The sequence below is a fragment of the Microchirus variegatus genome, assembly GCF_963457635.1.
Source record: "Microchirus variegatus genome assembly, chromosome: 4".
Lineage (NCBI taxonomy): Eukaryota > Metazoa > Chordata > Actinopteri > Pleuronectiformes > Soleidae > Microchirus > Microchirus variegatus.
The window spans coordinates 2,485,995-2,500,810 of record NC_139805.1 but is presented as its reverse complement, the minus strand read 5'-3'; the positions used below and the strand labels follow the sequence as shown (position 1 = coordinate 2,500,810).

General features: G+C 40.4%; 1 protein-coding gene across 1 annotated transcript in view; it reads left to right on the top strand.

Moving 5' to 3' along the window:
* loxl2a (lysyl oxidase-like 2a) overlaps nucleotides 1-14,816 on the top strand; it is a 76,096-nt gene that overhangs the window by 37,423 nt on the left and 23,857 nt on the right. Inside the window, exons 4-6 of the mRNA XM_083888620.1 lie at nucleotides 5,684-5,892; nucleotides 11,261-11,480; nucleotides 14,386-14,569. Coding sequence (XP_083744746.1) covers nucleotides 5,684-5,892; nucleotides 11,261-11,480; nucleotides 14,386-14,569 — 613 coding nt within the window. The remainder of the gene's footprint in view (nucleotides 1-5,683; nucleotides 5,893-11,260; nucleotides 11,481-14,385; nucleotides 14,570-14,816) is intronic.

The following is a 14,816-nucleotide window of genomic DNA, read 5'->3' as shown; positions in this document are numbered from 1 at the left end:
GCGATACAGCCCTTAAACTTGACCCTCAACTTAATTTTTCTGAGAATCAGGACAGAACTTGCACTAGAGGGAGAGCATTTTTGAGATTGAGGGTCAAGATTGAGGATTAAGCAAGGAATTGGAATTCACAAACTTACAAACTAGTTTCTAGCCGAGCCAAGTTTGCCTACTCCGTTTGCAGATCCTTTGTCTTAAGGTCTTAATATGAATCAATTTCAGAATATTTCGATTTGATTGGGCTGTTTTTGCAGTCAGTCAAGTCGGTCAAGCCAACTGGGGGCCAGTGAGACAGATTCAGAGTCAGGTGGGGTCGATGTCAAAGTCCTTTCAAAGAGCCTTGTTGTTTTCATCTTAACTGTGGTGTGATTATCATTCATACATTCATGCCAGCTTGTAAGGCGAGTGTGGGGGTCTGAGGCACGTGTTTGATGAACGTGCAGCAGGGCCAAGAAAGCTGAGTAAAGTGGAAGAAATGTCGCGCTGTAATCTCCTCATGAAAGAGTGATTTTAACTTCTGTGGTCAGTGGGAGTACTGAGGTCACTGTAGAAACAGCCTCACTTAGTCATGAATCCTCCTTTGCAGTCTGTAGCGTTTGCAGACCCTGAACATTCCTTTAGGCTGACGGCATCTCAGGAAACCACTTTCTGGGCAAACATTAATGTTTCTGAGAGACGTGGTTGTGTTTTTTTTTTCCCCCCTCAGAGTTAAAGAAGCCCCTGTTACGAAATGACTGCGATCAGCGTTTGCATACCGCAGAGTTTTCACTCTTTTTTTTTGCACCTAGAGTGTGATCTTACACCCAGCCAGGAACAAACTGCAGCACTTGGCAATCAAGAATCATTCTGCTATTGGGTAGTTGTTTCCCCGTAAAGTCCCAGAGGTCAAAGGTTACCATTCCTTCCTGCTTTAGGGTTTCTTTAGGACACATGATCTGACTGTGTTTGGTGACCCTCTGTCTGACCAACTGGCTTTACAGCCCCCTATAGTCATCTGTGGACCACCCGCAGACATTCAACCCAGCCAGAGCCCTGTCAGCCGCTCATCTCATGGCTTAAGCCCAATTTATACTCCTGCGTAAAGTGCTCTGCGTAGGCTACGCAGAGTCCTCTGCGTCGACGCAGAACCTGTTGTAGAGTCTCTGCGTCGTCTCCGGCTGCACAGAATATTTTTTTTAAGTGTCCGTCACTCTGTCAAGGGACAACGGAGACGGCAAGAGCTACAATTGGTCCTCAGGACAGGCCGAGCGAAGCTGCTCTGTGCCGGCTCACAGTGAGCAGCGAGCGTCCACAGAGGGCGGAGCTGATCCCCGCCGACTTTGTCGCTGCCGAACTATAAATACGTCATATCTTAACACACACAGCACATGTTTAGACTCTAAATGGCCAATTTCTCGCCTCAAATTATCTTAAAACTGCGACAAACGGCCACTGTTTCAACAACAACAGTCTTTCTCCCTCGGACGCCATTGCTCACTGTAGCCAAAAGCACAACAACCTTGCGCAGCGACCCCTACTGATCGGGCGGGAAATTGCAGCGCCTATCCGTCACCACGACGCAGAAGTATAAAGGCTCGAGTGGTCTACGTGGTGACGCAGACGGATAACGCATGACGCGGTCGGAGAAGTATAATGTGGCCTTTACTTATTTAAAAGGCTAGTTCAGATTTTGCTGCATGAGATACTGAAACACTGTGAGCACTGCTGTTGCTGAGAACCAACCTCAGATGTGGATGCTTGTTCTCACTAAAAACATGGCTGTCAGCTGTTAGTCTTCTCCCACATGGAAACTGAAGTTCCTTCTGATTTGTAAACCCCCTTATTACTCACACCAATGTCCACAGTGAATATCAGCAATTTTGGCTGCTCAGCACTCAAGAGTTATTAGCCCACTGCTGCCTCCATCAGCCAGTTAAATGTGTTCATTTGTGGCTATTTAGTCGGAATAGTTTCAAGCTGACCTGCACCGTATTTCTTACCCTCACATCATTAAGTGCTCGGAGGTCGCATCATCAAACTAATACTTCTACTACGTTTACCTTTAATAGCACTTCTGTCATTTGCTTCACAGTAAATCATGTCATGCAGTACTGTTTTATTTTCACCCATAGACATGTTGCTACGCTGTTATCAACTGGTATTGCTAACACTGGCTACACTTGCATCCGTGTTTTTTTCTGAGTTTAAGGGTGAATTCCAATTCCTTGCTTAATCCTCAATCTTAACCCTCAATCTCAAAAATGTGCTCTCCCTCTAGTCCAAGTTCTGTCCCGATTCTCAGAAAAATTAAGTTGAGGGTCAAGTTTAAGGGCTGTATCGCCCTCAATATTGAGATTTTCAGAGACCACCCTTGGGAGCAAGGGCTACCCAGAATGCATTGCGTGTTTTCACATAAGAAAGATGGCGTCAAAAGCGGCGAAGCGAGTGCGATACAAATGAAGTATTTTCTTTGTTAACAGAGATATAAAAATGATGAAAACCATTGTATTATCTTAGTTTAGGCCCATATTATGGATTACTGACGTCATTGTTGCGTAACATTTATTTTTATTATTTTACGATCTTTTGTCAATAGTCGGCCGGTGCGCACACGCGATCGTTTGCTATGGTTTACTTTTCAATAAGTCGTGGTGTGTGGTAACTGTCAGCTGAATATTTGTATGAGTATCATCTTATAACTAACTGACAACCTAATAACTTGACTTAAATAAAATAATAAATAAATAATCGTGACGTAAATGTGTTCCTCTTGGACTGGACGCAGCTTTCGCGTTATTCTGCCCCCTACAGTCTGAAGACGTATCTACATTTAAGGGGTGTCCCATTTCTAAGTGACAAAATAACCCTCAACACTTGGTTTTGAGGGACAGTTAAGATTAAGGGTTGAGCTTGAGGGTTAAGATAGGAATTGGAATTGGCCCTAACTTGTACATGGTGAGCTCAGGGGGGGGGGGGGGGGGTGTGATGTCACTCCAACCTCCGATTGTAAATGGAACGTTGCATTAATTGGGAAATATTACATATATTATATTAGAAGAAGCCAGTACATGCCAGTCGTATTTGTCCTGTTGTGCTTCACTGGTTCCCTTCAGCTTCTTTACTTACTCATGCAAGCATGCATATGTTTTACTTTACATGTGAATATATCCGGTGGCTAAACAATGTCAGCTGGGTCAGAACACATCACTGTTGTGATGAAACCTGTCAACCAACTCCCTACGGTGCTCTGAAATCTCCACTATGAAACTGAATATGTAGTAAAGATGGAGGGAAAATTCCAGACGTGCAAGGGCCTCTCAGCAACACTTAACATGTTTAAACAAAGATCGCATCGTCAAACCCTTTTTACGTCATAAGGCTGTATAGTGTTTACAATATATCAAGTGGACGAGTAAATGTGTGTCCAGAGTCCAAATAGAAGTATTTACATCCTGTAGATAATATTCAGCTTCAATTTGTTAAAGATATAAAAAGAAAGGTGAATGTAATGTCACTCATCAAGTTCATGGACACAGTTTAGGAAAAATGAAAGGAAAAGACTTCATTAGAACATGATATACAAGGTGGGTGATACATATATATACACCGCATACTTTATATACTGAAGTGATACCAGAAGTGAACACAAGCTGGGCACAGGAGCAGTGGGGGATTGGGTGTCCCAGCACCCCAGCACCTTGTCCCGTCCCAGGGTTTGAATTGGCACACCCCTCTGGTTCCAAGTTCTATTCCTTTCCTCTTGATATAGTATGGAAGTAAATCTGTGCCATCTGAGTTTGAATTCGAATTTCTAACACTGAATTTTTTTGCATCGAAATTAGACTTTGAATTTTAAAAACCATCAAATTTCAAGCACATTTTTTTTTGCCATTGTTTTTTTTTTCAACGTTGAAATAAATTCAGTGTAAAAAAATTTGATGTCTCAAAAAATTCAGTTGCAAAAAATTCGATGTCTCAAAAAATTAAGTTGCAAAAAATTCGATGTCTCAAAAAATTCAGTTGCAAAAAATTCGATGTCTCAAAAAATTCAGTTGCAAAAAATTCGATGTCTCAAAAAATTCAGTTGCAAAAAATGTGATGTCTCAAAAAATTCAGTTGCAAAAAATTTGATGTCTCAAAAAATTCAGTTGCAAAAAATTTGATGTCTCAAAAAATTCAGTTGCAAAAAATTCGATGTCTCAAAAAATTCAGTTGCAAAAAATGTGATGTCTCAAAAAATTCAGTTGCAAAAAATTCGATGTCTCAAAAAATTCAGTTGCAAAAAATGTGATGTCTCAAAAAATTCAGTTGCAAAAAATTTGATGTCTCAAAAAATTCAGTTGCAAAAAATGTGATGTCTCAAAAAATTCAGTTGCAAAAAATGTGATGTCTCAAAAAATTCAGTTGCAAAAAATGTGATGTCTCAAAAAATTCAGTTGCAAAAAATTCGATGTCTCAAAAAATTCAGTTGCAAAAAATTTGATGTCTCAAAAAATTCAGTTGCAAAAAATTCGATGTCTCAAAAAATTCAGTTGCAAAAAATGTGATGTCTCAAAAAATTCAGTTGCAAAAAATGTGATGTCTCAAAAAATTCAGTTGCAAAAAATTCGATGTCTCAAAAAATTCAGTTGCAAAAAATTTGATGTCTCAAAAAATTCAGTTGCAAAAAATTTGATGTCTCAAAAAATTCAGTCTAAAAAAATTCGATGTCTCAAAAAATTCAGTTTCAAAAAATTCGATGTCTCAAAAAATTCAGTTGCAAAAAATTTGATGTCTCAAAAAATTCAGTTGCAAAAAATTTGATGTCTCAAAAAATTCAGTTGCAAAAAATGTGATGTCTCAAAAAATTCAGTTGCAAAAAATTCGATGTCTCAAAAAATTCAGTTGCAAAAAATTTGATGTCTCAAAAATTCAGTTGCAAAAAATTTGATGTCTCAAAAAATTCAGTCTAAAAATATTAACTTGCAAAAATTCAGTCGCAAAAAATTCACTTGCAAAAACGTCAGTTAATATCCAGGTCACCAGAGAGAAGCAATCGATCCCTGTCTCAATTCATCCAACACCAATCAACGTACGCTCCATTGGCCATACATGAATTACAGTTTAATACTAAACCTCATAACTTGATTTGTGGCGCCACCACTGGCTGCTCCTTGTTGTCTATCAGACGAACTGAGTAAATGCAATAAGCGCCTGGCTGACTGCAAAATGTCATCATGCTGACGACCCTGTCATCACAAACAGCACAGAAAAATGAGGATATTACAAACCAGTAGCAAAAAGATGATGTTTTAAACAGATAAAAGTTACTGGACTTTAATTAGGATGATCATATTTAGAAAGGAGACCACTTGGCTCTGCTTCGAGATACTTAAATTATACTTGGATGAATTGAGACAGGGATCGATTGCTTCTCTCTGGTGACCCGGATATTAACTGATGTTTTTGCAAGTGAATTTTTTGCGACTGAATTTTTGCAAGTGAATTTTTTGAGACATTGAATTTTTTGCAACTGAATTTTTTGAGACATGGTTTTTAAAATTCAAAGTCTAATTTCGATGCAAAAAAATTCAGTGTTAGAAATTCTAATTCAAACTCAGATGGCACAGATTTACTTCCATAATATGGGTATATTGATAACATATCAAACATTTTTGACCAATACTCAGCCCGTGTGATGACATGTTCCCTCTCTCCTGTGACTCAGGGTGTGACAGTGCAGGTGGAGGACGTGAGGATCAGGGCCACGTACTCTCACAGGAAACGGATTCCCATCACAGAGGGCTTTCTGGAGGTGAAAGACGGAGGCAAGTGGAGGCAGATTTGCGACGAAGAGTGGACGGGGATGAACAGCAGGGTCGTCTGTGGCATGTACGGCTTCCCTGCGGAGAAACGCTTCAATAACCGACCCTACAAGTGAGTAATGGTTCTAGAGCTGACTACAGAGTCTCAGTGAGCTCAATTAAAGTTAAGGAAAATCTTAACATGAGGCAAAATCCCAGACATAAACTTTCACTTTTTAGTTGAGTTAATTGTAGCTTAGGTTATGGTCAGACAATAGTCGTCTTACATAATCCCATAAACACCACACATACCTTTATAAAACAAATATCTTCAAATGTTAAAAATACTGCATTTCTTGTAGGTATTTTTAAGTCTATTTAGGATTATTGCACCATGCTACACCCATGTTAGGAAATGTTGCATAAGCCACTTGTTTACAGTGGTCATCAGTCAACTGTTCCAGCATTTTTTTCCACACTGAGGATAAACAGACTTGGGCCTGGAGATTCTTGACAAGAGGCCAAACGCTGCTTTAGGAAAAGGAAGTCTTTGACAACAGCTGGACTTTGCTGGGAAACCACTGAGTGCAATACTCTGTGAAACGCTGCCTCTTTTGGCTGCATCTGATAAGGTGTTCCCATTATGATATTTGGGGCAGAACCAAAGAGCGTATATGAAATGTTGATGTAGTCCTCGGGTTCGCTAGGTGGAGCTAATGGGGAAATAAGAATATTAAATCACGCTTTGTGCATAAATGCACTGGTTGCAAAAATACAGGAAATGTTGCTTCTACTTTTCACTTGATTTCTAGCATCAATAAACATTTTCCCTGAGGAGTTAATGGTTTCAATCATTAGTTTCAGGTCTTTTTCAATAGAGCATGATGTCAGTTTTTATGAATTATGTTCACATTCAAAATAGAAAATAGGTTACAAAGGTGACATATATTCTGGCATAGAAGAATCCCAAAGAGGGAGAATCTTAGTTCAAAGGCGATTTATGGCACAAATCAGATATTACCCATGAAAGTATGCGCAGGAAAACAGCAGATGGATTCAGATCAGATTTTATTTGATACAGTTTGTGCCTGAATTTGAGTTCTTTAAATCTGAATGTGAACCACTCTATTTGAAACTGGATTGAACAATTTGAGTAATTGTAGTTTTGGTCTAAAAGACATCTTATTGGCTCCTTCCATTGTTTTCATAGAGACAAACAGTAACACTGTCTTGGATGAATATCAACCAGCCTCTGAATGAGTGATCATCTGCTACTGTGTGTAAATACCATGGCCAGCATGTGGCTTAATAAAGCCAGAACTATTTCCTAGAACTATTTGTTCGTAATATTTTTTATTATCTGCCAACACCGGAAAACAGAGGTTCAAAACAAAGGCGACGCTCCAAACACATGAGAAAATAATCACAATATGATCTCTGTTCTGTTGACTCTTTGGTGCAGGATAACACATTTATTACTTTGTGTACTCAGGCTGACTTATATTCAAGAAAATAGTTTTTTTAGAAATAACAGCCTCTTTATACTGGCTTGAAAGTGTCTTACAATTGATTTTAAGGTTCTTATAATTACTTATAAATAACTCGACGGTCTGGCTCCTCAGTATGAGACATATTTTATCCCAGTATAATGTTGCATTCCATTTACATCGGAAGTCAGAACTGTGAGTGATGTCACCCCCTACAGTCAGAACTCAGGCTAGTTGTTAATTGATAACAACAGTCTACATAATGTGTGTCAAACTCAAGGCCCCGGGGCCAGATGTGGCCCGCCACATCATTTTGATGATACACTGATACACTGATACAATCTAGTGATGGGAATGCCGTCACTTCACAGGTAACACAATCGCCACGCATTGTGGTTTATGGTCAACACACGCCTTAAAGCAGCATAGACCTCGCGGGCATCACAAAACGTTGTTTTAACAGTGTTTAAAAATAGCTTCTTCACGACTCCCCGCCACAGTCCCTTTGACGACCTTTGACCCGGAGTCAGACCCAGAGTCAGAAGACACTGTCGCTCGTGAAACACCTCCACAACGGACGTTATTCTTCTTCTGCGGTTCAATGTACGCAACCGGATGTGCCCCGACTAGTGCCCGGAGCAGCAGGATCTGCTGTTCAGGAGAACCGCTGTTTACGTAACCGGACCAGGTTTTTTCAGAGATCTCGCTGAGCCCCGAGATTACAATAAAACACAGCGTTCTCAGCAATGGCTGAACTGTTTGTTTAGAACCTTCAGGGCTTCATAAACAAGGTAATGACGCAGAAACACACTAAAAAACAGCGTTAATTGGAACTTCCGGTCTAGGTCGGCTTTAAACGTTTTTTCATTCTGCGTTTCCAGATCTTACCTAATTCTAGTTTTTATTAGGGTCCAAGCATACAAGGTGCGAAATGACCCTACTGAAACTGAAGGTATTATTATATTATATTATTATAGTTGTATTTTTATCACTCAGGATCAAAGGATGTGTGGTTTTAATGTGTGTGTGTGTGTGTGTGTGTGTGTGTGTGTGTGTGTGTGTGTGTGTGTGTGTGTGTGTGTGTGTGTGTGATGCTGCTTTGTTCTCGTGGATTCAGTCTCTTATTCGGTGTTTTCACAAAGCACGTCCAAAACAGTGTATTACAATTACAAACTCTCAGTCAAATTTGTCATCGCCTTAAATTTCCCAGACCACAAAATATCCTTGTGTTCAAACAGACCTGGAGCTTCATTCTGTTCTCAACATCTAGATAAGCTGAAGGAAATTTAAGGGCCGTAAATGTCGCACCCAGCTGGTTTCATTACAATAGTGTGTCTCTTCCAAGGCTCAGGACTGTTTCAAGTTTTCATTGTTATTGACCGTGAGGTTTGGGGCGAAGGAATGGAAAGGTATTCCTCAACAATACGCTCATTGTGCTTCTCGGTGAGGAATGTACTTCATCGAATTCCTCGCTCAAATAAATCACACGAATCAGCTCCCAAATATTTGAGTGACGTGTGAGAAAGAAGCATAAAATATCTGACAGAAGTGATGTTACAGGTGAAGCCTTAGAAAAATGTCGTTTTCATTCCTTTGAATTTTTTTTTGGAGCGTAAAGGCCACATTATACTTCTCCGACTGCGTATGCGTTATCCGTCTGCGTCACCACGGAGACGCCTCGAGCATTTATACTTCTGCGTCGTGGTGACGGACACTCGCTGCAATTTCCCGCCCGATCAGTAGGGGTCGCTGCGCAAGGTTGTTGTGCTTCTGGCTACAGTGAGCAATGGCGTCCGAGAAAGAAAGAGAGAGAAAGACTGTTGTTGTTGAAACAGTGGCCGTTTCTCACTTTTCTGTGTGACGGAACGCAGTTTTAAGATAACTTGAGGCGAGAAATTGGCCATTTAGAGTCTAAACATGTGCTGTGTGTGTTAAGATATGACGTATTTATAGTTTGGTAGCGGCGTTATCGGCGGGGATCAGCTCCGCCTCTGTCAGGACGCCCGGAGCGCACTGAGAGCCGGCACAGAGCAGCTTCGCTCGGCCTGTCCTGAGGACCAATCGCAGCTCTTGCCGTCTCCGTTGTCCCTTGACGGAGTGACGGACACTTAAAAAATATTCCGTGCACCCGGAGACGACGCAGAGGCTCTTCGACAGGTTCTGCATCGACGCAGAGGACTCTGCGTAGCTACGCAGAGCACTTTACGCAGAAGTATAAATTGGGCTTAAGAATTGGTGACATCTAATGGTAAGGCTGCAGATTGTAACAAATGGAGTACGGACTACGGTGGCCTTCAAATACCAGAAAAAGTGAAGTCAACTTGCAAAACACACACTAAAAACACATTAAAGATTTATTTTGCAGCGACAAAAAAACAGTTTTTATTTTAAAGGGACAATATGTAGTATTTATGGGTTTATATAACCCAAAATCCACTTTTTTATACATATTATGTGCTCCTGCATTGTCTAGTCGCTGTATAATATTCTTTGTTTCATTTTCGTAGCGTTTCAAAAAGTCATGTAAAATAACATGGTCGCGGGCCGCGGTTGCATAGCCACTGTTAGCAGAGAGACGCCATGTTTCTACCGGAGCCTGTAAGGACAAACGCGAGAGAACAAATCAAGCGTCTCTTTACTTGTAGCAGGAAGTCCCGCCTCCTCTCTCTCCGCTTTGTCTGCTACGGCCGCGGTAGCTCCGCCCTCTCCCTCGCCTCACGAACCTCATCTGCTGACACGGAGAAAGACGACGAGGACGACATTTGACCAGCTGAGGATACCGTAGCGCTCAGGGAAGGGAGGGGGTGAGCAGAGGAGCAGGTCTTTGTTGTAAATTTCAGCCTCTCCTCTAGATGGCACATAGACTACTTACTTCCCCTTTAAAGCGATTATTCGAAACAAAATTATCGGGAGTAAATTCAACTTCCGCCCATAAATCCTCCTAAATGTTACACACTGGACAATTAATGTAAACATTCCTCATAGAGGATATCATCGTTATAATTAACACTTGTTTGTCTGAATTGAGTCAGCTCGGTAAATAAGTGAGCGATGAGTAAGTTTTCAATCAGTCACATTTTCTCACCCATCACTTCAATGAAATACGAGCAGAATACTCTTCAAAACAGTCTTTGCAACTAAAGCGAGTCTCAACTGATGCCTTTGACGGAAAAGGAAGAATGCCTTTCTTCATTTGATCATTTTGTAAAGTGTGAGATAAGCTTAGCAGGTATGCAAATGAACAAAAATGACCTTAGTATTGGATAAGCTAAAGTGATGTACCATGTCTGATGAATTGTTGTCAAACTTTTTAGTCCATTTATTTTACGTAAAGTTTTCATTAACATCCAGGCGTGTAACTTCCAACATTGTAGCATCAGCCGTTAAAAACTTTCTGTGCGAAACACACATACAAATAACTGCTAATTAAATGTGAGACCAACACCATAATACATAGATCATTGTCTGTTGTTACACAAATAATAGTAATGTAAGGTGGGAACTCCAGTAAATGTTGCTTTGCACACACACACACACACACTCTCCACTCTCCATGTGCAATATACTGTTCATTTTTCATTGCTGTACTAAACTGTATATATTTTTTCATAATGTACATTTTTTTTTTAAGTGCAATATATTGTCATTTTTCATACTGTCAAATGTTTTATACTGTAGTTTTCTCATCAGTGCAATATCCTTATTTAATAGCTCAGCCTTGTTTCCTTACACTGTAAATACCATGTGCATACTGTGTATATTCTGCAGACCGGTTATAATGTACATTCTACATTCTATTTTTAAACCTATTTTTATAGTCAGTGTTAATATCTTTATATATTGTACTTTATATATTATTTTTCTTTTTGGTAATGCATGTTTATTATTTATTATCCTATATATTGTCTTGCTGCTGTAACACTGGAAATTTCCCCACTGCGGGACGAATAAAGGACTATCTTATCTTATCTTATCTTATCTTATCTTAAATGTCTTTTTATGTGTTTTTTTTAGATTGTTGGCCAATCGTCGTAAGAAGAACTACTGGGGTTTTTCTGTCAACTGCACCGGCAACGAGGCCAACTTGTCCGACTGTAAACTGGGCAAAGAGTTAGAGCTGAAGGGAAACAACGGCACCTGTGGACGGGGCATGCCCGTCGTGGTCAGCTGTGTGCCTGGTCGTGCCTTTGCTTCCAGTGTCAGCATGGGCTTTAGGAAGGCCTACAGAGTGGAGGTACTGGTGGTCAGATCTAACCCTACTTAGCTGCACAGTGGGTAGGGCTGGGGGTTATTGAACTTCAATACTTATATGGTATCTACCATAATTAAGGCTAGTTTTCAGGACCTCTGTGGTAACTACCAAATATTGGGTCGGGTACAGAACGTCAATAATTTCATGGTATCTACGTGACTTCAGGCTGGTTATCAATTTCAGCACTTTTGTTACAAATCTTCGGGCTGGGTATTGAACTTCAATACTAAAAAAAATCTGGGTAACGCTTTCTTTTACAGTCCCCTAATTACCTGGTATTTAGCTGGTAAATTCATGGTAACACTAAAGTGTTGCTAGGTAATTACCAAGGGTAATAAGATAAGTAAATACAGTGAAACCGTTGCCAAAATACTGGGTAATGCACGGTAATGTACTCGGTAAGTAAAGTAAAACTGTACTGTAAAAGAAAGCCAAGCTTGTTTCCATGTAATTACACACATTTTTAGGGTTAGGTTTGTTAGATTACCCCTTGGGTAAATAGCTAGTAATTAGGGGACTGTAGGTACCTGCTTATTACCAGTTTATAACCCAATAATACACTTACATTTACCATAGTTTTGCCATAGTTTAGCTGTACATACCTTCTTATTAACAGCAGTAATAACACGCTATAATTAACTATATAGTTACCAGGTAAATGCCCAGTATTTTGGCAACAGTTTCACTGTATTTACTTTCTTATTACCATTGGTAATTACCTAGTAACACTTTGGTGTTACCATGAATTTACCAGGTAAATACCTGGTAATTAGGGGACTGTAAAAGAAAGCGTTACCAAAATCTGAATTCTGACTTCAGGGTGGTTAAGTTGCTTTTGTATCTTTATTATGCCCTAAAATATTATACAATTTAAACTTAAACTGATGCAGGTGCAACACAAATGGGCTCAACAGGGCTGTTCCTGGTGTTTTACACACAAGAGAAGAAGCGTAAACTGAATAATGGCTGATCTTTTCTCTGTGATTGTTAATGTTCTGAATTAGACTCTTTTGACAGAGAGACATGAGAGTGTCCACTTCTGAAAATCTGTTTACACTGCTACTAGGGGTATAACAACGAATCAGTAGGAATCAATAATGAATAGAAAGTAGAACAAATACTGTACATACATAAACCACACCTCTAAATGCACTATGGACTAGTTCATTTGGTCCTAATAAAGTTATTCATCTGTTGCTATTAAGTTAAGCTATTTATTAACTGGTTACTTCCTCACAACTTCTTCAAATGGCCATGAAAGACTTAAAAGTACCTTTTGAATATGAACATGAATATGTGTTAGATTCATACCATCGTTGTGAGTTCCCACAAATACACACAAATCTCTCTCTCTGTTTCTCTAGTGTTAAGCTAATGTCCTCTGGCGACATGCATGCTACTGCACAGGAAGTGATTTGTATTGTCAAGACAAACAGGAGGCAACAGCAACATTGGAGTATGACTGAAAACACAAAGACGTTTCAGAACATTTTGAATGAACATTTGAGTGGCTTAATGCTGAGCATCTGTCAAATCCAAAGTCAAATCAGCAGCATTCCTTCATGGTGTTTATTAGTCTTGTAGTCAATACCAAGATGACACCATCTAAACAAGCAACAATGGTAACATAATATCGTTTATAGAATATAACCCTGCCTAACAGGATTTTACTTCCAGCTTCATCAACTGCTGTAGATCAGTGATTCCCAAAGACTGAGTCAGGACCCACAGATGGGACACGGGAGCTATTTTTTGTGCCCCCAAAACAAATTTGCAGAATTTCTCAAACTTTTAGGTAAGACTAACCCCGGATTTCCACTGGACGCGGAACGGCTGCGGCGCGGTTCTGCTTCGTCCTCTGCCCGGCGTCAATCCCCACCGGGCGCGTTATGGCAGCGGGACACGGAGCCTTGGGAGCCGGCGGTATTCACGCGATAATCTCGAACGGCCGCGAGTCCGCGAGATCCCGCAATAGACTGTGTATAAAGTAAACAACAACAACACAACTTATTTTCATTCTCCAGACGTGGAAGAACTGTTGATCTGGTGTCATAAATGATTTTATGTTTCTTCACTTCAACAATCAGTCTCTCATCGTACATTATGACTCTGAGACGCTCTGATTAATTGACTGTTTACCTGGCAGCACCGGTCACGACGTAATGTTGATGTGAAGTTGTGACAGGCTATATGACCTGCGTATTGTCTTTTATTTTGAAAGGGGGGCGGAAATGTTTTACTTTGATTCTGTGTCGGACTTCCTGTCTGGTGCGATCTGCTTCGTTGAAATTTACGAGGTTGAGCAGCGGCAACGGAAAAAATAGAACTGATTCCTATCGATAGCGCTGCGGCGCGGCGAGCCGCTTCTGGGACGCTGCTGAGACGCGCCGCAGCGCGTCTGGTGGAAATGCTCTCACTGATTAGAATGGAAGCGATTTGCAACGGCGACCGCGCCGCTGACGTTCCGCGTCCGTTCCGCGTCCAGTGGAAATCCAGGGTTATGTGTATTCTATTAATATACTGAACATCTCTTAGAAATGATTCATTTGCCATTTTAAAATTAAAGCAGTTATTATAGATTTGGCTGTAAATTAGTTGCTACATAATGAAAAAAAATTGCTCCTGTCACGATATATATTGTGATTTGTGTCACATATCTTTAAAACTAGGTCATCATATAGAAAGTTTGAGAAACGCTGCTGTAAAATTTTAGGGTGTTTATATGGTCCAATGTCTGCAGTCTTTTTAACTTTTAACTTTTTTTTAAGGTTAGTTCAACTAAAAACACAACCGAAACCTAAACCAGAATCCAGAATATTCTACACGATCGTTCCTTTTATTTTTATTATTTTCACTGATTTTGGTTTTTGTCAACTGTTTCCCCTAGCAACCCCTGGTGCGTCTGAGAGGTGGGGCTATGATAGGTGAGGGCCGAGTGGAGGTGCTGAAGAACGGCGCGTGGGGAACAGTGTGCGACGACAACTGGAACATTAGAGCTGCAACCGTGGTGTGTCGAGAGCTGGGGTTCGGCAGCGGCAAAGAAGCTCTGAGTGGCGCCCGAATGGGACAAGGTAAAATGGACAGCTTGGTCGTGACTTTGTTTTAACACACACACACACACACACACACACACACACACACACACACTTGACACACACACAATGACTTGTAAACCTGTTGTTTTCAGTGTATCATTAGACTGAATCAGACTGAATTAAACTGAATCATTAGAATCATCAGGGGCGGACAGTGTATAGGGACGATTTGGGCGACTATGGAAGTAAATCTGTGCCATCTGAGTTTGAATTCGAATTTCTA